Below are 24,824 nucleotides of genomic sequence, written 5' to 3'. Positions count from 1 at the left end.
CAGCTCCGAAGCATTTTCCCACTCACCACTTGACCCTCAGCAGCCCTGTGCCGCTGGAACTTTGCTGTCCAGAAAAAATGGGGACTCAGAGTCAAGAGCCTGGCCCAAGGCCATTCATTTGCTTATTCATTTATCCCCTTGTTCAGAAAGCACTGACCGAGCGGCCGAGTGCCTTGCACTGGCTAGGGCTGCAAAGGCTTAAATACAACGGAGCACAGTGGGGCAGTCTGCCCCCCACTGTGGGGAGAGGAAACCGGTGGCCCTCGGGGCCACATTCTAACCTTTTGGGCCCTAGGGACTTTTGCCTTCCTGAATGTCTTCCTCTATTTAAAAAAAAGAAAGAAAGAAATGTAAATAATTTAATGGATTTTCATGGGCCCTACAAACTAATTTTTCTGTTAAGAAAAATTAACACATTTTCTTTGACCTTTAAACTTTGTTTTTATCATTTAATTTTAAAATAAATTAAAAATTTCTCATTTGCCAATGAAGTTATGGTAAGCTCTAGACACCAGTGCCCCCAGGGCCGATGGGTAGCCAGTGTGGACTGCAGTCCGGGTAGAGGGAAGCCCAGGGAAGGGCCCCCCAGCCTGGGAAGACTTCCTAGGTCAGGCATTGCTGGAGCCAAGTCTTGAAAGAGCAGGAGGAGAAGGTAACCAAGGCTTTTCCGGAAGAAGCCAGGGAAGCTCCAGGTGAAGGAGGGTTTCAGGTGGCAAAGGCAGAGGAGGAAGTGGAAATCAGCAGGGACAAGAGGCTTGGGTGCCACAGGAAGAGTCTGAGTTTGTCCTGAAGATACTGGGAAGTGCCCAGAACTTTGCAGACCATTCTGGAAGCAGCTGGGAGAACACTAGGGAGGGAGGGAGATGAGAGAGAGCAGGACCGAGGCCTCCATTAGGGCAGTCCACACCAGGATCTGAGACCCACGTTCAGGCAGCGGCAGTGGGGGCAGCGGAGAGAGGGTGACAGGTTTGAGCAGGGCCAGCACATCCAGGGGCAATCTTCACTGCGCTGGAAGAGGAGGGGCTTGGAGGATGAATGCCACCTGTGCCCCTGGCTGAGCCTGGAAGAAAAGACAACTCTTCTCACCAAGGGGTGTTAGGTAAGTGCTGTACCTGAGAGCTGCTTACACGCAGAGGGGCCTTTTAACTAGTTTCTAACAAAGGCCCCTTAGAGGCTTGTGGTTCTAATCTGAGCCACGTGGAGAAGGTAGAATCCGCAGTTGAATGTGATGATCCTGGAAAGGCCAAGCTAACTCCAAGCAGCTGGACTGAGAGGAGGGGGGATGGAAAAAGAAAAATAGATTTGGGGATGGAGAAGGAGAGCACAAGCTGGAAACTTCAGAGCCCATCTCAAACTCAGAACTCCTCATTTTTACACTTCGCCTCTTCCACTCTCTGACTCAGATTCTTCTCGGTCCACTGTCTGGTGTCTCCTGCCAGCCCTAGGTCTATGGGCTCCCCAGAGCCAGAGCTCCCCAGGGGTGCAGCTTCCTCCCAGCGTGTCCGTGGCTCCCTGGGCAGTCGCACTGAAGGAAGAGCCACAGTGGCTATGACAGAGGAACCCTGAATAGTGTTGAAAAGGAAGTTTTAAGGAGGTAAATACATTAATCTCACTAGACCCAAATTTGCCACAAATTCTGGATCCTACTTTTCAATCTGTCTCAGAACTATAAAACAAATAAATACTGCTTCTAAAAGTACCTTTCAACATCCTCCAGAGAGCAGACCTAAACTCTTTCAAAGAACAAAGAGTAATAAGTCACATAGCCTGTGAGTGTCAAAGGGACTGTCTACGTAGACTATAAATTAAATCGTCCCTTGTAAAATTCCAAAGGAATTCCAAACCTACAGATTATATCCAGGTGCAAACCAAAACTTTAAACTTTGTATATGTGTGTTGGGGGAGAGCAAGTGGATTTTAACCCCACACACTTAAATTCGAGAATAGAGCAACCAATAAAGCTTTTGTTTTTAGAAAAGAAAAAATTGGCAAGCTGTTTCCCAATGCCCATTTAATCGAATGTTCAGTAGAGGTGACTGGGATATGACATCCCAAGAGGGCCAGTTACAGATGAGAAAGGAAATAACTTGTCCAAACACAGCTAGTAATTGGTGAAGACTTAACCCTGAGCCTGTCTCCAAATCCCTGACACTTAAAAACACTTTTTTTAAATTATAAACTGTTTCAAACATACATTAAAAAAAACTATTATACAGCATATGTATGTATATATACTCATACCTCTCGCTTTAACACATCTAAACATTTGGACACGTTTGCTGCATAATGCTTTTTAAGCAATGAAATATCACAGAGACAGTTGAGGCTCCTCTGCTGGCCTTCCGGCTCCACTCTCCCGCCTCCTTCCCCAGGTTCACCCTTCCTCACACTGGTGCTGGCATCGCCACACTGGTTCTGACACTTTCACTCCCCACGTACCCAGAAACAACATAAATCAATGACTCACGTTTTTAAGCTTTAAATAAATGGTATCACTCTATACTTATAATTCTGGAACTTTCGTATTCCTTTGCACTTCCCCCACACCACACAGTTTATTCTCAGACATGCTCATTTATTCTTTCATCCAACTCCTGCTTACTGAGCACCTATCATAGGTAATGCCACTGCGGTTGACTCAGATAAAAACCCTCGTTCTCACACTCTGATTTCTGATTCCCTCCTTCCCTTGGAAGAGCTGGTCTGTTTGTTGAAGGACTCTTCCTTTCTTTCTTTTTAAAATTGTGGCAAGAACACGAGATCTACTCTCTAAAGAAATGTTTCTGTGCACGCAGTACATTCTTGTTACCTGTAGGCACTGCATTGCACTGCAGGTCTCCAGAGCCCATTCCTCTCGCTTAACCGAAGCTTCATGCTCCTTGATGAGTAAGTCCCCATTTCCCCTTCCCCCAGCTCCTGGCAGCCACCCTGTCACTCTTTGACTCTATGACTCTTAACTCTTTTGGGTACCTCCTGGAAGTGAAATCACGCAGTATTTGTTCCTCTGTGACTGGCTTATTTCATTTAATGTAATGTCCGCAAAGGTCATCCATGCTGTTACATGTTGCAGAATTTCCTTCTTTTTTAAGGCTGAATGATATTCTGTTGTATGTAAACAAGACATTTTCTTTACCCAGTCATCTGTTGATGGACATTTAGGTTGTTTCCTTGTCTTGACTATTATGAATAATGAACATAGGGGTGCTAATATCTCTTTGAGATCCTGATTTCAATTATTTTGGATAAATACCCAGAAGTGGCATTGCTGGATCATATGGTAGTTCTATTTTTAAATTTTTGAGGAACCTCCACACTGTTTTCCATAGTGGCTATACCATTTTGCATTCCCACCAACAGTGTGCAGAGGTTCCAATTTCTCCACATCCTTGCTAACAGTTGTCTTTTACACTGAAGCACTCTTAATGCCTAGGCTGTATAAACCATTTATTGGGGTGACCTGATCAATCAGAAAATACAGGATAACCTTCCTGGCCCTACCTGTTGATGTCAAAGGAAGATAATTCTTAGGGCCAGCGTGCACATGGCCTGTGTGACCCCCACCAGTGTGGAACATCACAGACGCATCAGAGGGTTTCTCAGAACCAGCCTCAAATGCTGGCTGCTGCTGGCTCCCCAGGAAGTTTAGAGGACGTCTCCAAAATGGTCCCAATGTCGCACCCTCCCTTAGAGGATTTTAGTCTTCCCTCCACCTCTCCACCCCATGGGACAGTCCCATGATGGGCCAACTCTTTGGCCAGGCCATGAGCAGAAATGAGGCACAAGGGGTAACTGACCAGCAAGGCCTTCCTTCCTGCTCCTCTTTAAATGTGTCACAACTGTACATTTGGGGCCGGGCACAGTGGCTCATACCTGTAATCCCAGCACTCTGGGAGGCCTCAGCAGGAGGATTGCTTGAGGCCAGGAGTTCAAGACCAGCCTGGGCCACACAGCAAGACCCCTGTGTCTACAAAAAATAGAAAAATTAGCTGGGCATGATGATGCACACCTATAGTCCCAGCTACTTGGGAGGCTGAAGCAGGAGCATCGCTTGAGCCCAGGAGTTGGAGGTTGCAGTGAGCTATGACGCCACGGCACTCTAGCCAGGGCAACAGAGCGAGACTCTGTCTCAAAAAAAAAAAAAAGCTGTACATTTATAGTTTCTCGGTTCCCTTTCCATCACCTGTCATCTAACACAGAGCCTTCCAGTGGTTGTTCAATGTTTCATTAATCCTGTCTCTAAGAATGAGTCAGCATACTTTTAGTAGTAAATGATGGAAAACTCAACTCAAACTGGTTTATATTTTTCAAAGGGGGTGAAGGTATATTGGCTCATGGGACTGAAAACTACAGAAGAGCTCTTTTCAGATGTGGCTTGATCCGAGGCTCAAGCAGTGTCACTGTGATCTTAGTGTCTGTCTGTCCACCTGTCTGTCTCTCCCCGTCTATACCCTGATCCCTTCTTTGTTGGCTGCCCATCTGGAGAGATCTTTCTACGTGGCAGCCCCCAGCACCTCCAGGCTCACAGCCTCCTCACTCCAAGGCCCACAGAAAGGAGAGAGATCTTCTCTCCTCCGGCAACGCAAACAAAGTCTCAGGTCTAACTCCCACCAGACCACGGTGAGGGATCACATGCCCATCCTCCAACCCGTCACTCAGACCAAACTCACGGGATGCACGATTCACTTAAGGCCGGGCCGGATGCCCTCTCCCGAAGGAGCTAGCAGCCAGAGCCATGCAAACTGAGAAGGGTGGCTGCTGTACAGAAAAACTGGATGAAGTTAACAAAAGAAGGAATGCTGAACAGCAGAAACAACGAAGGTCTAGTCACTCATGTTAAGGACATATTGCCATTCCAACGAATAGCCAGACGTGAGTAACACAAGGAGTGAGGCACATCTTGTCTTGTGATAAGGGTCAGCCCTTCGGTTCTATGGAAGGGCTTTCTCCAAGGTCAGCCCCTCCCCGCCCAGAGCGGGGGGGCCCCCAGCAGCCATCCTTCCTCCACACATTCCAGCCCAAGAGCCTGCAGCTGGCTCCCAATGGGAGTGTCCTCCCACCCATGGGAGGCTAATCAGCTCCTCTCTCCTGATGCTTTTTTTGGGGGGTGGGGGGATTTCACAGACAGCCAGGTGATCTCTGAGGGCAGCTTGAAACAGCCGGTCAGGACCCGCTCTTGTCTGCCACAAGGAACGGAAGCAGGGAGACCACGCCTGTGTGAAGGGGAGGAGGAGCTGAGAACTCAGAGGTGAGAGAGGCAGCGCAGAGACCTGCCGCGCACCTGCCTGCCTTCCCTTCCCACGTCTGAGTCCTGAAGAGGCTTTGTTATACTTCCTACCCTTGCATTCCCTGGGACACCTGTCTCCTTCCAACGAATCTTGTTTCTCACTTCTCCAAATCAGTATCTGACACTTGCCACAAAAAAGCACCTAGTATGTGCCAGCAGCGACTATAAGACATAGCCTTTCCCCTCACAAAGCTGCAGGGTCCCACAATTTGTTACGAATAAGACAGAAAGAATGAATACTGTAATTACAACACTTTGGGAGGCTGAGGAAGGAGGATCCTTGAGCCCAGGAGTTTGAGACCAGACTGGGCAACATAGTGAGATCTCGTTGCTACAAAAAGTTAAAAAATTAGCAGGGCGTAGTGGCGCATGCCTGTAGTCCCAGCTACTCAGGAGGCTGAGGCAGGAGGATCGCTTGAGCCCAGGAGTTTGAAGCTCAGTGAGCTATGATCACAGCACTGCATTCCATCCCAGCCTAGGCAACAGAGCAAGACACTGTCTCTAAAAAAAAAAAAAAAAAAGACAGAATAAAGTCCAAAAAATGGTCAAAGGCTAGCAATAAGCAATTCATACTCCATGAAAACAAGTGGCCAGCAAAGAGAAGCTCAACTTCACTTGCATTCAGGGAACTGCCACAGCAAGATATCATTAATCATCCCTCTCATTGGCAAAGATTTAAAAATTTGATACTATCAAGAATGGGGAGGACATGGGGAAAGGGGGACACAGGGCTGGGAATATGTCAATTAGGAGGACCACACTGGAAGGAAATTTAGCCAACTCTACTTAAATCTAAGAATGCACATACTCCTAAATGCAGTGTGGTGTCCTGGACTGGACCTTGAAACAGACAAGGACATTAGTGAGAAAACTGGTGCTATGAACTGAATTGTGTCCCCCCCAAATTTGTTTAAGCCCTAACCCCCAATGCAACTGTATTTAGAGATAGGGTGTTCAGGGAGGAAATTAAGGTTAAATGAGGTCATAAGGGTGGGCCCCTAATCCAACAGGGCTGGTGTCCTTAAAAGAGGAAGAGACACTAGAGATATCTCTTCCCCCCGCACCCCCAGCATAGAAGAAAGGCCATGTGAGGACACAGCAAGAAGGTGGCCATCTGCAAGCCAGGAAGGAAGGCCTCACCAGGTATCAATTCTGCTGGCACCTTGACCTTGGACTTCCAGCCTCCAACATACATTTTGGGTCCATGTGAGAAATGTGAGTGTACATTTGAACATATACAAAACACATGCAAGAAAATACACTTCTGCTGTTTAAGCCACCCAGTCTTGGTATTCTGTTATGACAGCCTGGGCGGTCTAATAATATAAGTAGTGAAATCCAAATACGGTCTGAGATTCAGCCAATACAGGTTGAGTATCCCTTTCCCAAAATGCTTGGAGACCAGAAGTATTTTGGATTTCAGATTATTTCAGATTTTAAAATATTTCCATATACATAATGAGTTACCTTGGGGATGGGACCCAAGTCCAAACATGAAATTCATTCATGTTTCACGTACACCTTATACATATAACCTGAAGGTCATTTTATTTTTCTCTTGGGGACACTGAATAAACTGTGTGTTATGTGCCTGAGTGTTGACTGTGACTCATCACATGAGGTTAGGAGTGGAATTTTCACTTGTGGTGTTGTATCAGTGCTCAAAACGTTTTGGATTTTGGAGCATTTCAGATTTCATATTTTCAGATTCAGGATGGTCTGTCTGTAGTAATAGGAAAGTGTTGGCTTCTTAGCTTGACAAATGTTCCATGGTCATGCAAGATGATAAACGAGAGAAAACCCAGTGAGGGGTACACGGGGACTCTCTGTACTATCTTTGTGACTTTTCTAAAAAGTCTAAATCTAAATTATTCCAAAACTTTAAATTTTATTTACAAAATGCACACCCCACAGCCCTCAAATGTCAAGATCTCAGTAGTCAAGGTTCTGCCTCAATACTACAAGGTTCAGAGCTGGCAGCAGTGTAGGGGACACAGGGAACCTGTGACCTAAACTGTTAGGACATTCACATCCTCTTTGGGGTTCTACCAGCTTTGTATTTGCTGCACATCAGCCCATGTCTAGTCAGCCCACAGCTGCCTCTAGAGTCTAACTCCTAACCTTCCCATCCTCCCACTCGGTGCACTTCCACAGCTCTTCCCCTGCCCCCACTCCATTTCCTCGGCCTCCTCCTGTATCCCACTGGGGCCTTGTCCCTGCCACCCCTTCTCCACACAGCAACGGGAATTACCTTTCTAAAGGACATCTTTTCCCATCCCTCCCTTGTTGGAGGCTGCCACGGGCCGCCCATTGCCCTCAGAGCCCATCTTACCCCTTCAGCCTCAGCTCCCCTCAAGGATGTGGCTTTGCACACACAGCTTCCTCGGCTCCGGGTTCCAGCCGCGTTATCTTGTAAGTTTCCTGTAGCCATTGCAAGGGCTTCCCAGATCTGGGTAAGGTAGTCCCCTAGAAAACCCAGTTAGAAAAATGCAAGAATGTAATTAATTTTTGTATGTTAAAATAATTTACTAAATGGGTTATTTTTATTTTTGAGATAGAGTCTCCTTCTGTCACCCCAGGTAGAGTGCAGTGGCATCACCATAGCTCACTGCAACCTCAAACTCCTGGGTTCAAGCAATCCTCCTGCCTCAGCCCCCTGAGTAGCTGGCACTACAGGCACAAAGCACAAAGTACAAAGCATGATGCCTGGCTAATTTTTCTATTTTTAGTAGAGACGAGGTCTCACACCTCAGCCTCCTAGAGTGCTAGGATTACAGGGGTGTGCTTCTGCACCAGTCAGAGACCAAAATCTTTAACAAAATTCTTAAAGCCCCACATGCTTGGCCCTGCCTCAAGCCATACCTCAACCATGCTGCTTTTCCTCTTAGTGTGAATCTGTTCCCTTCCACCACAGGGCCTTTGCACATGCTGGAATGCCTGCAATGATCCTGCCGCCTCCAATCACCTGATTCAATTCTGCCCTGCCTGCACATTGCTCCATTGCCCTGAATTTCTCAGGGAAGCCTTTTCCTGACCACCCAGACCCGCTGTAACACTTTTTCAGAGCTTGACAAACGTCACCTTGAGTATCACCCAGAGAGGGTTTCCCATTGCTCTCAAGACCTAGAAGGTGCCCACAGGCATCTCTTCCCCCTTCCTGTAACCTGCTACTTCTCCTTTCAACTCCTAAGATCCCCCAGCCCCCGAACAATCCTGCTACTTTGCCTCTATTAACCCAGGCTTTCAAAGTCAAAGGCCTGCTAAATATCCTACAGCAGTGAGAACAAAAGATGAATTAACATTTAGTAAACGCCAGGCAGGGTGGGGCACACCTGCAGTCTTAGCTACTCTACTGAGGCTGAGGCAGGAGGATCACTTGAGCCCGGGACTTTGAGGCTGCAGTGAGCTAGGCAGACGCCACAGCACTCTAGCCTGGGTGACACAGCAAGACTCTGTTTCAAAAAAAAAGAAAAAAATTTTTTTTGGTGTTTATTCTGAGAGCAATGGGAGGTAACCGGAGGGTTTTTAAGTGTGTGGGGGGAGAGGGGTGACATTATCAGATTTGCATTTTGGCAGCCTAACTATGGAAACATATTTCAGGGGACCAAGAGTAGAGGCAAGAAGACGGAATAGAGGCTACCGAACTGGACCAGGGGAGAAAGAGGAGCTCCCGGGATTAGGACAGTGGAGGCGGAAATGCGGAAAGGAGGCAGACTCTGGGGTTACCGGGGAAGGAAGCCTACCAGAATGGGGCTGGGCTGGGGGAGAAAAAGGAGGCTCCAGTGATGAGCTTCAAGTGTTGGTGGGCGTGAAAGGACAGATGGTGCAACTTATGGAACGGAGGGACATCAGGACAGCAGCGGGCTTGGGGGAGGGATGTGCAGCTACAGTGACACATGCTGGTGTATCCGCTCCCTTTGGCTGCAAGTAACAGAAAGCATAGGCTGAACCATAAGACTCTATTGTTTACCTAGGAATCCGGAGGCGGAAGTTTCCAGAGTTTGTCCAGATTCTTCTTACCCTTCTGCTATCACTTTCAGCTGCTTTTTACTCCTGTGTGTTGTCTCACGACCAAAAGCTGCTCACCACCACTTCAAACAGCATGCGCCCATACTAGCATTCCAGGGAAGAAGAAGGGGACAAGGGCAAAAGGTCTTTTTTACCTCCAGAAACTCCCCAGCAAATTTCCCTCTATCTCTCATTGGCCAGAATCATTTGCAATTGGCATTTGACAATAGGGAAAGCTTTTATCATCAGCAGTTTAGATTAACCAAAAATCATCTCCTGGGGCTGAGGGAGGAGCCCATATTCCTAAAATCAAAGGATCTCCACACACTTCCTGTACCAAACAGAGATCTCTCCACTGGGATAAAGGAGCTAGGAAGGTGGAGGGTTGCAACGCACTGGGTGTAATGGGTGCGCTGTCATTTGTGCAGCCCACAACCATGCTTCTTTCTGGAATGACCCCTGTTCTCACACTCAAACCAAGCGGTTTAGGTGTAGCTGACCTCGTCCCCCACACTGAGGAGCTGGTGTGTGACCCAGGTAGGGTTGCCAGATAAAACACCGGGTGCACACTTGGGAATACTGACCCCCAAAATTTATTCATTGTGTATCTGAAATCCAAATGTAAATCGATGTCTTGCATTTTTATGTACCAGATCTGGCAACTCAAGAGCCAGGCTTACCAATAGGACACCAGGATGGTTTGGAAAAGGTCATGAATCCTAAGGCAGCCCGGGGAGAGTCATCCTTCAGACATTTGCTAGAGCTCTTGGAAAGAGGCTCTCTCATTCCACTGGGGTTGCAAAGCCCAAAGAATGTAAGATCAGCTGCAGGGGTGGCCCGAGACCCAAATCCAAATCCAGCACATCTCAATATTCTCTCCCCCAGTTACGATGATTTGGCTCATAGCCGGGCATATAACCCATGCCTCGTCAACAAGACTCAAGCATAAGGTTGATGATGGAATCATTGGGAAACAGAAATCTCTGTCCGCCAGAGTCGCTGAGTGGGAGGCGTGTAAGCTGGAAGCTGCTGGTAGACATCTCACCCTGCATGTGACAGGGGGAGGCCTAAGAGTGAAGTCAGCAGAGAGCAAAGCAGAAGCAAGAGGTGGAAAGATGGATTTCGTGTCTTCCTGATACCGTTTGAGCCCCTAAGATCCACCAGGCCTGAAGTCACCCTACCCCTGGTTTTTTCTGTTACCTGAGCCAATAACTTTCCTTATGGCTTAAACCAGTTTGGGTTCCAGTTCTGTCACTTGCCACCAAGATAGTCCCAATTAAGGAATATCCTACATTCAATTTTGGACATAGTTTGAGATGCCTCATGGTGGAGATATCAAGTAGGCTGTTGCAAATGTGAGTTTGAGCTAGAGATTTAAATTGACAAAGACATTTAAAAGAGATTTAAGGATGGCAATTGGATTCCCCATGCTGCAGAACACGGCCTGGCAAAAGGTAGGTCTTCAATGAATATTTGATAAATACATGAATGAATGAATGAATGAACACAGCAGTCTGATTATTCCTTCATAGCCCTTTAAAACCGGAAGCTCTGACCAGTCCAGGTAGATGGGCTAAATAGAATGGATTCAGCTCAGGAAAACATTAGTGAACTAGAAAACCAATTTGAGTTACTTTCCCAGAAAGAATAGTCAAAGACCAAAAAAATCAGAAAATATAAAAGGAGAAATGTAAGATACAGAGGATACAAGTAGAAGTAAAAATATCCAGATAAAAATATTTCAGAAAGAAACGGTGGCTCACGCCTGTAATCCTAGCTCTCTGGGAGGCCGAGGCTGGTGGATCGCTCGAGGTCAGGAATTCAAGACCAGCCTGAGCAAGACCCCGTCTCTACTAAAAATAGAAATAAAAATTATCTGGACAACTAAAAATATATATAGAAAAAAAATTAGCTGGGCAGGATCACTCGAGGCCAGGAGTTTGAGACCAGCCTGAGCAAGAGCAAGACCCTGTCTCTACTAAAGATAGAAAGAAATGATTTAGACAGCTAAAAATCTGTATAGAAAAAAAATTAGCTGGGCATGGTGGCGCATGCCTGTAGTCCCAGCTACTTGGGAGGCTGAGGCAAGAGGATCACTTGAGCCCAGGAATTTGAGGTTGCTGTGAGCTGGGCTGATGCCACGGCACTCTAGCCAAGGCAACAGAGTGAGACTCTGTCTCAAAAAAAAAAAAAAGTAAATGGTGTGCACACCTGTGGTCCCAGCTACTCCAAAAACTGAGGCAGGAGGATCACTTGAGCCCAGGAGTTGGAGACTGTACTGCACGTCGATCATGCCTGTGAATAGCCACTTTCCCCCAGTCTGGGCAACATAGCAAGAGCCTGGCTCTAAAAAAATAAAATAGAAAAGGATAGAGAAAGAGATACCACGGTAACATTAATCAAAAGAAAGCAGGAGTAGCGATGTTAATTCCAGACCAAGCAGACTTCAGAGCAGGGAAAGTCATGGGGGATACAGAGGGGCATTGCATATTGATAAAGGGATTAATTCCCAAGAAGACGTAATGACCTTGCGTGTGCACCTAAGGACAGAGAATCAAAACACATGAGGCAAAACCGGATAGAGCTGCAAAGAGAAGTAGGTGAATCCACTATTGTAGTTGGAGACTTCAATATCCCTCCATCAGAAAGGGACAAATCCAGCAGGCAGAAAAACAGTAAGCACACAGTTGAACTCAGCGACACCATCAATCAGTTGTATAAAACTGATATGTGGATGACTTCATTCAACAATAACAGAGTATACATTCTTCTCAAGTTCACATGGAACATTCACCAAGATGGGCCACAAAACATATCCTGACAAATTTTAATAAATGGAAATGAGCCAGGTGTGGCGTCTGATGCCTGGAATCCCAGCATTTTGGGAGGCAGAGGTGGGAAGATTGCTTGAGGCCAGGAGTTAGAGACCAGCCTGGACAACATAGCAAGACCTTATCTCTACGAAAACTTTAAAAATTAGCCAGGTGTGGTAATGCACGGCTACAGTCCCAGCACTTTGGGAGGCTGAAGTGGGAGGATCACTTGAGCCCAGTAGTTGGAGGCTGCAGTGAGCTATGATCTCACCACTACATTCCAGCCTGGGTGACAGAGCAAGACCCTGTCTCAGAAAAAAAAAAAAAAAAAAGGAAATGATGCAAAGTATGTTTTCAGACCACAGTGGAATTAAAGCAGAAAAAAACAACACAAAGATAGCTGGAAAATCCCAAATTCTTGGAGATTAAACAATACACTTCTAAATAAAACATGGGTCAAAGAAGAAATCTCAAGAGAAATTTTAAAATATTTTGAACTAAATGAAAATGAAAACACAACCCATCAAAATTTGTGGAATGCAGCAAAGGCGGTGCTTAGAGGAAATTTATGGCATTGCATGCATATATTAGAAAAGAAAAAGGATCTAAAATCAATAACCTAGGCTTTCAACGTAGGAAACTAGAAAAAGAAGAGTAAATTAAATCCAAAGTAAGCAAATAAAAAGAAATAATAAAAATTAGAGCAGAAATCAAAGAAAGTGAAAAAAGGAAATCAATAGGGAAAATCAACAAAATGAAAAGCCAACTCTTTGAAAAAATAAACAAAATCAGCTGGGCCTGGTGGCACACACCTGTAGTCCCAGCTACTAGGAAGGCTAAGGCAGGATCACTAGAGCCCAGGAGGTCTGGGTTGTAGAACTACACCAGTCGGGTATCCCACTACATTCAGCATCAATATGGGGACCTCCGGGGAGTCGGGGACTACCAGGTTACCTAAGGAGGGGTGAACCGACCCAGGTCGCAAGAGGAGCAAATCAAAACCCTTAGTCTGATCGATAGTAGGATCATTCCTGTGAGTAGACACTGCACTCCAGCCCAGGCAAGAGTGAGACTCCCCTCTCTAAAAAAAAAAAAAAAAAAAACTGAATTAAATTTTAAAAAGTTTTTAAAAAAGTTAAAAAATAATAATAAACAGGCTGGACACCGTGGCTCATGCCTGTAATCCTAGCACTTTGGAAGGCCAACAAGGGAGGGTCGTTTGAGGTCAGGAGTTCAAAACCAGCCTAAGCAACATAGCAAGACCCTGTCTGTACAAGAAATAAGAAAAACTAGCTGGGTGTGGTGGCATGCACCTGTAGTCCCAGCTACTCGGGAGGCTGAGGCAGGAGGATCACTTGAGCCCAGGAGTTTGAGGTTGCAGTGAGCTATGATGATACCACTGCACTCTAGCCCAGGCAACAGAGCAAGACCCTATCTCAAAAAATAATAATAATTTATTATCATAAATTATTAAAATTATAATTATTATTAAATTATTATTTATTTTCTTGGAAAAAAGAGGACACAAATTATTAATATTAGAAACGAAAGAGGGAACTTCAGTACAGATCCCAGCGATATTAAAAAGATAATCAAGGAATACTATGAGCAATTCAATGCCTACAAATTTTTTTTTTTTTTTTTTTTTTTTTACTACGCAAAGAACTTTATTAACCTTTTTTTCAAACTTTATTCCCAGGCTTCTTCAGCTTAATTAGCTGCAAAGAATGAACTGTGTATAAGCAAAAACTGAAAAGAGCTGTAGTGTCCAAGGGGCTTGGGCTTAAAAATATTAGAGATCTAGATTTTATCAGATCCATAAACAAAACAATTTTAAAAAGCAGTCATAATATAAAATAGCAGCTCCCAATAACTTCTTCAAGTTTTATCTTCTTCAGAAGTTGACTCAATTCAGTTTGCCTCATTCTTGGAAGCTTCATCAAAATTCTCCACAAGATCTGGAACTTCATCATCATCATCCTCTCCAGTAGCAAGTGGTGCTTTTCCATCCACAGATTGTTTGGGCAGAGCTTCAGCCAGTCTCCTTAAACTAGTCAGACTGTCTGCACCAAGCTGGTTTAAGATGCTGGGTAGCATTTCTGTCAGCTGCTTTGTCTCAGCATGGCCCGTAATGGTGAAAGTGTTTGCTGCCAGAGATGCCTGAACTTTAGGGTTGTTAAAGTGGATCACTGTTCCTTGGTTTGTAAACATATTCACCTCTTCAATACCAGAGATATTGTTTACTCCTAATTTCTTTAAGGAGAACTGAAGTTTTTTATCATCTGCTGTAGCTGTTCTATGAACCACCTTCTTCTTTCTGCGAGCAGTTCCTTTCCCACCAATGCGCACTTGTGCCTGCAGTTTGGCGAGTTTCTCTTGATTCATGATAGTTTCTTTCATCTTGTCGGAGCGTAAAAGGGGCCGCGCGTGGGACTAGGGTTGGCGCTCAGAGGGTCTCGGGAAGACCAGCTGAGTTTAGGCGCTACAAATTTGATAACCTAGATGAAATGGACCAATTCCTTGAAAGACACAATCTGCCAAAACTTACCCAAGAAGAAATAGATGATCTGAATAAGTTTATATCTATTAAAGATATTGAATCAATAATTAATAACCTTCCAAAACAGAAAGTACCAGGTCTGGACGCGTTCGCTGATGAATTCTACCAAACATTTAAGGAAAAATTATACAAATTTTCTACAATCCCTTTCAGAAGATAGAAGCTGAGGGACTACTTCTTAACTTATTCTATGAAACCAACATTATCCTGATACTAAAACCAGGCAAAGACTTTACAAGCAAAGAAAACTACAAGGCCGGGCGCGGTGGCTCACGCCTGTAATCCTAGCTCTGGGAGGCCGAGGCGGGTGGATCGCTCGAGGTCAGGAGTTCGAGACCAGCCTGAGCAAGAGTGAGACCCCGTCTCTACTAAAAATAGAAAGAAATTATCTGGCCAACTAAAAAATATATATACAAAAAAATTAGCCGGGCATGGTGGCTCATGCCTGTAGTCCCAGCTACTAGGGAGGCTGAGGCAGTAGGATCGCTTAAGCCCAGGAGTCTGAGGTTGCTGTGAGCTAGGCTGATGCCACGGCACTCACTCTAGCCCGGGCAACAAAGTGACACTCTGTCTCAAAAAAAAAAAAAAAAAAAAAAAAAACTACAGACCAGTATCACTCATGAATGTAGACACAAAAATTCTCAACAAAATGTTAGCAAATTTAATCCAACAATGTATAAAAACAGTTATACACCATGACCCAGGGGGATTATGCCAGATATGCAAGGGTGGTTCAACATTAGAAAATCAATTAAGGTAATCCATCAAGGCAACAGACTAAAGAAGAAAAAAATCACTGTATCAATACGTGCAGGAAAATCATTAGACAATATCCAACACCTATAAATGATTTTTTTAAAAAGGCTTTCATGGTCTTTCTCCACTCATGGAGACTGACCCACTCCTCTCTGGAACATAAAATAAATAAATCAATAAAACCTTTCAGGCCAGGCGCTGTTGCTCACACCTGTAGTCCTAGCACTTTGGGAAGTCAATGTGGGAGGATCACTGAAGCCAGGAGTTCAACACCGCCCTGAGCAACACAGCACCCCTATCTCTACAAATTTTTTTAAAAAATTAGCCGGGCATGGTGGTGCACGCCTGTAGTCTCAGCTACTCGGGAGGCTGAGGCAGGAGGATCGCTTGAGCCCAGGAGTTTGAGGTTACTGTGAGCTGTGATGACACCACTGCACTCTGTCCTGTGCAACAAAGCAAGATCCTGTCCCCATTTAAAAAAAAAGGCTTTTGATAAAAAGTATTGGTGATGATTTGAACAACTGGAACTCTCGTACATTGCTGGTGAGAGTGTAAATTAGTACAACCACTTTGGGAAAATGTTTAGAAGGACCTAGGAGAAATAAATATACCTGTACTCTATGGCCTGGCAATTCCACTGAGAGATACATGCTTAACAAAAATCAGGGCATACATGTGTGTTCACCAAAAGATCTGTGAAAGAATGTGAAAGAATGTTCACAGCAGCTTTACTTTAATAGTTCTATATTTAAACAATGCTAATTTCCATCAACAGCCAAATGGGTAAAATAAATTTTGCTCTATTTATAAAATGGAATACTAAAAAGCAATGAACAAGAACAAAATACTGCTACCCAGAATAACAGGAATTAATTTCACTCATATCAATCACACATAATGTTGAGTTACAGAAATCAGATGCAAAGAGTAGCTTTTATTACTTTTACTATTACTTATTTAATTTATATGACATTTAAGAACAAACAAAAGTGAGTGATCTATGGGATAGAAGTCAGAATAATTGGTACTCTTTGGGTACTGACCGGCAGGTACCTGAGAGCACCTTCTGGAATATTGCAATGTTCTGTATCTCCACCTGCTTCCATTACACAGATGAACAGGTATGTACAGATATGTAAAAAATTATCAAGCTATACACTTAGGATTTGTGTATTTTATTGTATGAAAATGTAGCCTCAATTTTAAAAATTAAAGTAAATGAAAATTCTACAGAAAGCATCATCCTGAAAGGAGAAATATTAGAATCATTCCCCTTGAAATCAGAAGTGCTGGGCTGCCATAACAAAATATTACAAACTGGGTAGCTTAAACAGCAGAAATTTATTTTCTCAGAGTTTTGGAGTCTGGGAGGTCCATGATCAAAATGCTGGCTGATTTGGTTCCTGGGAAGGGCTCCCTTCCTGGCCTGAAGACAGCCTTCTCCCTGTGTGCTCATGGCAAAGAGAGAGACAGAAGGAGATGTTTCTCCTCCTCTTCCTTCTTCTCTTCTCCTTCTCCCTCTCCTCCTCCTCCTTCTTCTAAGGCCACAGTCCTACTGGATTATGGCTGCATCATTATTACCTCATTTAACCTTCATTACCTCCTAAAGACCCTATCTCCAAATACAGTCACTCACATTGGGGGTTAGAGCTTCAACATAGGAAGCTGGAGGGGACAAAATTCAGTCTACAACAAGGAGTAACATAAGAGTGTTTATGATCACTCCTTCTATTCTGAATTCTATTAGAGGTCCTAGACAGCACAATAAGACAAGAAAAAGAAATTAAATATGTAAAGATTAGACAAGATGACATAAAACTGTCATTATTTGCAGATGATATAATTTTCATTAAAATAGTTTAGCAAGGTCTGGTATATAATTAAAGTACAAAACTATGATGGAATCAACTAGAAAATGTCACTTTTAAAAAATACCATTTACAATAATTTTTATAGAACATCAAGAATAAATCTAATGCCAAAAAGTGCAGAATGACTGTATGGAAAATTCTGAAATTTTATTTATGATAGTATTTTTTTAAATCCTAAATAAATAGAAATACCATGTTCATGAACAGAAACACTTAATATTGTAGAGACATCAATTCTCCCCAAACTGATGTGTGAATTTGATGCAATCTAAATAATTCCGGTAAAACCTGTCATGTAAGCTTTCATGATTATTCTAAAACTTATAAGGAAGTGTAAGAAACAAAGATAGTCAAGACTTTTCTGAATAAAGAAAAGCAGAGAGGGAGGCTTGTCCAACCAGGGATCAGAACTTATTAGGAAGCCACAGTGCTTAATAACAGGAGGTATTGGGGCAGGGATGGGCAATTGGAATAACCCAGAAACAGACCCATGCTTTGTATGGAACTTTGATAAATGACAGACAGGGTTTGCTAGGTCACTGGAGAAAGGAGGCATTGTTCAGAAACTGGAGATAGAAAACTAGTTATCTTTAACAAGATGGAAAATGGATCTCTCCCTTACATCATATAACAATAGTAACTCCAAGTGGGTAAGGACGAAATATTAAAACAAAACTTTAAAATTTAATGAAAAGAGAGATGAATATTTTTAAAGCATTGGAACAGAGAAAACTTTCCTGAACAAAATAAAAAAAGATGTAGTTTCCTTCTTCTCTCCTTTGCCTTTGTCAGGACCGAGCTTTCTGTGGGCCCATATGGCAGAGGAAGTGGGGGCCAGCATGTCCCTTGCTGGGAAGGGGGGGATAGAGGAACTAAGGGTGCACAGTAAGGATGATGGGAGTCAGATTTCCCACTGTGAGAGTCACAGACACGGAAGGGGGAGGCTGGAATGAACTCTGTGGTGTTGGACTGGAGCTAGAGTATCGGCTGCGATTGTAGTTTTTAATGTGTATAGACATGGGTATCTGTTACTTTTTTTCTTTTTCCTTTTTCCTTTTTTTCAGAAATGGGGTCTTGCTCTGTTGCCTGGGCTGGAGTACAGTGGCACAATCATACCTCACTGTAGCCTCAAACTCCTGGGCTCACGCAATCCTCCCACCTCAGCCTCCTGAGTAGCTGGGACTAGAAGGTATGCACCAGCTTCTATTACTTTTTGTGTCAAAAAGTAAGGATGTCGGCCGGGCGCGGTGGCTCACGCCTATAATCCTAGCCCTTTGGGAGGCCGAGGAGGGTGGATCGCTCAAGGTCAGGAGTTCGAGACCAGCCTGAGCGAGACCCCGTCTCTACTAAAAATAGAAATAAATTATCTGGACAACTAAAAAAATATAGATAGAAAAAATTAGCCGGGCATGGTGGCACATCCTGTAGTCCCAGCTACTCGGGAGGCTGAGCCAGGAGGATCACTTGAGCCCAGGAGTTTGAGGTTGCTGTGAGCTAGGCTGACGCCACGGCACTCACTCTAGCCTGGGCAACAAAGTGAGACTCTGTCTCAAAAAAAAAAAAAAAAAAAAGTAAGGATGTCTACATAGAATGGTGGTGAAATACCAAAAGAACACAGAAGCCAGGTTGTCCTTTCCTAGATTTGTTCAGGTTCCCATTGGACAAATCTAGGAAAATCTGAGCATTAAAATGAACAACGATAGCGACAAAAATTGAAACCTTTTGTGTAAACTAGGAATCCATGAGTTCATGGATATAGTATAAATACAGAAATAAAATACATAAATGGGGGAGAATAGAAAGCTCTACCTTACAGGAGAAGTCTCAAAGTACTGCCCTACAAAGTATTAATTAAATTTTTGTTAGTTAATGAGTACACATGCTTATCATTGAACTTAGTGGTGAACCGGCAGAGAGTATCTTAACTAAGTGGTAAAAGTCATTATCATCAGTTGTGGCACATGCTAACATCGTGTATCTATGATTCAGTAAGAAAGACGCAGTGGCACTTTCAAGGCATTTCTGCCCCAAATCCACAAATTATGAGGAAACACCAGCAAACCCAAAATGAGAGACCGTCTACAAGGTAACTGGACTGTGCTCTTCAACAATGTCAAGGTCGTGAAAGACAAGGAAAGTCTAAGGATGGTTCCAGGTAAAAGGAGATCAAAGGCACCTAGCAACTGGATGAAGGGCTTGATTCTGGAGGGGGTCCTTTGCTCCAGAGGGAGGAGGGTGTGGCTGTGACGAGCACCGTGGCGGTGCCGTGGTGCTGGAGCAGTCTGTGTTTTCGGCATGGTGTCAACAGCCCGGTGGTGACATTGCTCTATAGTTGTCCAGGTGGAAAACTGGATCAAGGGCACACAGGATCTCTGTATTGTTTCTTACACCTGCATGCGAATCTACAATTATCTCAAAACGTAAAAATTTTTTTTTTTTTTTTTTTTTTTTTTTTGAGACAGAGTCTCACTCTCTTGCCTGGACTAGAGTGCCATGGTGTCAGCCTAGCTCACAGCAACCTCAAACTCCTGGGCTCAAGCGATCCTCCTGCCTCAGCCTCCTGAGTAGCTGGGACTACAGGTATGTGCCACCATGCCCGGCTAATTTTTTCTATGCATTTTTAGTTGTCCAGCTAATTTCTTTCTATTTTTAGTAGAGACAGGGTCTCACTCTTACTCAGGCTGGTCTCGAACTCCTGAGCTCAAACTATCCACCCACCTCGGCCTCCCAGAGTGCTAGGATTACAGGCGTTAGCCACCGTGCCCGGCCTCAAAATGTAAAATTTAATTTAAAAGAAAAATAAGTTTCCTGCAACATTATGTACGAGGCAAAAAAAACTGCATTATATCAAGCTTGTTTTTTCCCTCTTTTTTCCTTCATTTATTTTTGCCATACTTATTTTTGTTGAGAATGGCCTGGTCCGTGCCAGGCACACGGATAGGTGCTGGGGAGTGATACAAAAAGTGTAATGACAGATAAATGCAGCCATTCATTTGGTGTACATTTATGGAGCATCTTCTGTATTTGAGATGCTGTGATAGGTGCTGGGGACATTCGTGTAAAATAAGGTTCTTGTCCTCAGGGAGCCTGGTCTAACTGGGGAGAAGAAAAAGGCACTGACGGGGTGTTCTACAGCACAGGAGAACTTAGCCCAGATTACGAGGTCACGGGAGCTTCCCAGAAGAAAAGTTGCCTGACCTGGCATTTGAAGAAATAAATGAGTATAAAAGATCATTCCAGGCAAAAGAAGTAAAATGTGCAAAGACCCAGAAAGGAGCAAGAGCATAGTGAATTTGGGGAACCCCAGGAGAGCAGTGAGGACCCAGCCTAGAGGTGAAGGGGACAGCAGAGAACCAGGACACTGCAGAGATGCAGGCGAAGTCACTTTTGACCACTCAGCATTTATTCCCCCTTTATGTTTCGAAGGATACTTTTGGCTGCAGGCGACAGAATACTTAACCAAAAGTGGCTTCAACAATAAGGACATTCAATTATCTCACATAGCAAGAAGTTCTGCAGAAATAGTGAAGCTGATCCTAAAATCTGTATGGAACTCCAAGGGGCCCCAAATAGCCAAAATGATATTGAAAAAGAACAAGGTTGGAGGACTCATACTTCTCAATTTCAAAACTTACAGTAATCAAGACAGTGTGATATTGGCATAAGGACAGACATACAAACCAGTGGAATAGAATTGAGAGTCCAGAAATAAACCCATATATCTATGGTCCCTTGATTTTTTTTTTTTTTTTTTTGAGACAGAGTCTCCGTCTGTCACCCCAGGATAGAGTGCAGTGGTGTCATGATAGCTCACTGCAACCTTCAGCTCCTGGGCTCCAGCGATCCTCCGACCTCAGTCTCCCAAGTAGCTGGGACTATAGGCACGTGCCATTAAGCCCGGCTAATTTTTTTCTATTTTTTGTAGAGACAGGGTTTCACTCTTGCTCAGGCTGGTCTCAATCTCCTGAGCTCAGGCAGTCCTCTGCCTCAGCCTCCTAGAGTGCTAGGATTACAGGCGTGAGCCACCGCTCAGCCATCCATTGATTCTTAACAACGGTGTAAAGACCTTTCAGTAGGAAAAGAGTAGTCTCTTCAACACATGGTGCTGAGACAACTGGATATCCACATGCAAAATAATGAAGCTGGCCCCTTACTTCACACCATACACAAAAATTAAGTCAAAATGGATCAGTGACCTAAATATAAGATCTAAAACTATAAAACATAGTTTTAGTTTAGTTTCTTAGAAGAAAACATGGGGTAAATCTTCATGACCTTGTATTTGACAATGGTTTATTAGATATGACCGCAAAAGCACAAGCAACAAAAGAAAAAATAGATAACTTGGACTTCATCAATATTTAAAACTTTTGTGCATCAAAGAACACTATCAAGAGAATGAAAAAGGGCCGGGCACGGTGGCTCACGCCTGTAATCCTAGCACTCTGGGAGGCCAAGGCGGGAAGATCGCTCAAGGTCAGGAGTTCAAGACCAGCCTGAGCAAGAGCGAGACCCCCATCTCTACTAAAAATAGAAAGAAGTTAGCCAAACAACTAAAAATTGAAAAAAAAATTAGCTGGGCATAGTGACACGTGCCTGTAGTCCCAGCTACTCGGGAGGCTGAGGCAGGAGGATCGCTTGAGCCCAGGAGTTTGAGGTTGCTGTGAGCTAGGCTGACTCCATGGCACTGTAGCCCAGGCAAGAGAGTGAGACTCTGTCTCAAAAAAAAAAAAAAAGGAGAATGAAAAAACCCACAAAATAAGAGGAAATATTTACAAAGCATGTATCCAATAAGAGTCTAGTATCCACAATATATAAAGAATTCTTACAACTCAACCACAAAAAGACAAACATTCAATTAAAAAGTGGGCAAAGAACTTGAATAGACATTTCTCCAAAAAAGATATACAAATGGCCAGAAAAGCACATGAAAAGATGTTCAACATCATTAGTCATCAGGGAAATGCAAATTAAAACCACAATGAGATACCACTTCACACCCACTAGGATTGATTTAATCATACAAATGAAAACCAGCGAGTATTGGCAAAAATATGGAGAAATTGGAACCCTCTTACCTTGCCGGTGGGCATGTAAAATGACGTAGCTGCTGTGGAAAAGCTTCTCCGTAAGTTTAACGTAGCAGTACCAGCAATTCCACTCTCAGGCATATACTCAAAGGAAGTAACAAAAAGCTTCAAACAAAAACTTACACACAAATGTTCATAGCAGCACCATTCAAAAGAGCTAAAAGGTGGAAACAATTCAAAACGTCCAAAAACTGATAAATAGATAACCAAAATATCACGCCTCCACTAAAAGGAATGAAGCACTGACACATGCTACAACATAGATGAATCTTGAAAACATGCTAAGTGAAAGAAGTCAGACACAAAAGGCCACATGTTGTATTACGTATTATGTGAAATAATCAGAACAGGCAAATCCATAGAGAAGAGAGTGGATGGGTGGCTGCCAGGGGCTGGGGGAGGAGAATTGGGAGTGGCTGCTGGATGGGAATGAGGCTTTCCTTTTAGGGTAATGAAAATATTCTGGAACTGGGTAGTGGTGATGATTTCACAACATTGTGAATGTACTGAAAGCCACAGAATTGCATACTTTAAAATGTTGGATTTTATGGTATGTGTATTTTAGCATAATTTTTTTTAAGAGATAGGGTCTCCAGGCTGGAGTACAGTGGTGTCATCATAGCTCACTGCAGCCTGGACCTCCTAGGCTCCAGCGATCCTCCCTCCTCAGCCTCCTGAGACTACAGGTACACACCACCACACAAGGCTAATTTTAAAATTTTTTTGTAGAAATGAAGTCTCCCTATGCTGCCCAGGCTAGTCTCGAACTCCTGGCCTCAAGGGATCCTCCCACCTTGGCGTCCTGAATTGCTGGGATTACAGGTGTAAACTATCGCACCTGGCTATTTTAGTATCATTTTTTTTTTTTTAAGTCAGAAGAGGAGGCACTAAGGTTGGATAATTCAGCTGCTGGGCAAAGGCAGTTTGACAGGTTGGCTTCTCTGTGACCCTTATTTTGCCCTTCATGGTTTCAGGATGGCTGTCATGGCTTTAAGCTTCTCTTCCTCACATGACAATATTCACAGAAACAAACAAGGTGAGCAGAGGCTTCTCCCTGACAGTCTCACTCATTTTCTCACGGAGGAAAAGCTTTCCCAGGAGCCCCCTCAGACTTCCCCTTAGATTCTTACTAGCTTGAGCAGGTCCCGGGCAGACCCATGCACCAAACACCACAAAGGAACAGACCCCAGGGCTTGCGTTAGACCAATTACAGTTCCTGAGGCTGAGCAAGGGGTTCTCCTTCCTTAGCACATCGCTGCCAAACACAGCTGGGACTCCGTCAGCAACGAAGAAAAGGGACAGAGCTGTTTGATAGGTGATGGAATACGGCACATCCTTCTAGAACAATATCATCCCAAACATCCTTTGGAAACTCCTAGACATCACTCTCAGAAAAAGTAGTTCACGTGGGATGACCCCCACCCCTCCAAGCTTCAGGAGTGGACAAGAAGAGTCACAATGATAGTTCGGGGATGGGAATATGACCCAGCCAGGCTAATGAGATGTGTACTTTGAACTTTTCTGGAATTTACTGGACAAGATGCATTCACTGTCTGTTGAACTTGCTACCCCATTGTAAACCTGAAGTCACTACAGTGTTCATCTTTGCGACCACATAGGGGAACGTGCCTGAAAATGAAACCAATGTGGAAGACAGACCTAAGGGGAGGAGAGAAATGACACTCATGATAATGTCATCTGTGCTCCCGAATCCGGCTGTACCTGAAGCCAGTGTAGCCCAGGAGTTTCCAGATACACGGGCGGATACTTTGCCTTTTGCACTTGACTCACTTCTGTACTTCGTTTCCATCACCTGCAACTGAAGAGTCCTAAATAGTACAGGAGACAAGCAGGGTCAGACCATGGTGGGCTTGGATGCTTATCAGTTTGGACTTTTTTTCCTGAGTTAACTGAGAGGCAGAAACGAGTTTCAAGCAGGGGAAAGATGTGACCAGATATATGAGACATAGTTCCTGTTACAGAATTGGGGAGGCCCAACTCTCTGCCCCTCTGTAGGCCAATGGCAGATCTACCACGTTATTCCATTTAAAGCAGGAGGAATTACCAAATCCCCCCAACCCCACCACGATCAACTTTATTATTAGAGGGAGACTCTAAATGAAAAGAGGGTGATGCAAGCTGGTACCACTTGCTGGGTACAAACCAAATGGCCACTGAAAGCAGGTATGGATTTATGACGCCCCAAGACCCAGGAAGTGCGGGAAGAAATGCTATTTAAAAAGACAAGTCCAGAGCCATGCAGACAGTGGGGCCGGGGGCATCTTTTTAGACACACATTTATACTTACTGCTTCCAGAAACTTTTTGGGTTTTTTCCCCAAGATGTGCTTAAGAAATCACCTAATAAGGGAATGAACAGATCCCGAAGCCTTCACTCTTCCAGCTGAGTTAAAACTGGCAGGTCCGCCACCCTCATCCTTGC

At 44.1% G+C, this 24,824-nt stretch overlaps 1 protein-coding gene and 1 long non-coding RNA gene across 3 annotated transcripts; both read right to left on the bottom strand.

The window, feature by feature from the left end:
• Positions 1-427: 427 nt before the first annotated feature.
• LOC123642782 lies at positions 428-24,199 on the bottom strand. 2 transcript variants are annotated; one of them, XR_006736515.1, is made up of 4 exons: positions 24,105-24,199; positions 9,255-9,397; positions 7,617-7,750; positions 428-1,060 (listed from the first exon to the last, which is right to left on the bottom strand). It is a non-coding gene; the product is annotated as an uncharacterized LOC123642782 (long non-coding RNA). The 2 variants fall into 2 exon arrangements; XR_006736514.1 differs by lacking the exon at positions 24,105-24,199 and adding an exon at positions 22,371-22,459.
• Positions 13,772-14,582, bottom strand: LOC123642780 (transcription factor BTF3). The gene has a single exon (XM_045558197.1). The coding sequence runs from the start codon at positions 14,503-14,505 to the stop codon at positions 14,017-14,019; it is 489 nt and encodes a 162-aa protein (XP_045414153.1). The 5' UTR covers positions 14,506-14,582; the 3' UTR covers positions 13,772-14,016.
• Positions 24,200-24,824: the final 625 nt, after the last annotated feature.

The sequence above is a fragment of the Lemur catta genome, chromosome 7 (genome assembly GCF_020740605.2).
Source record: "Lemur catta isolate mLemCat1 chromosome 7, mLemCat1.pri, whole genome shotgun sequence".
NCBI classification, from domain to species: domain Eukaryota; kingdom Metazoa; phylum Chordata; class Mammalia; order Primates; family Lemuridae; genus Lemur; species Lemur catta.
This window is presented reverse-complemented; position numbering and strand designations above follow the sequence as displayed.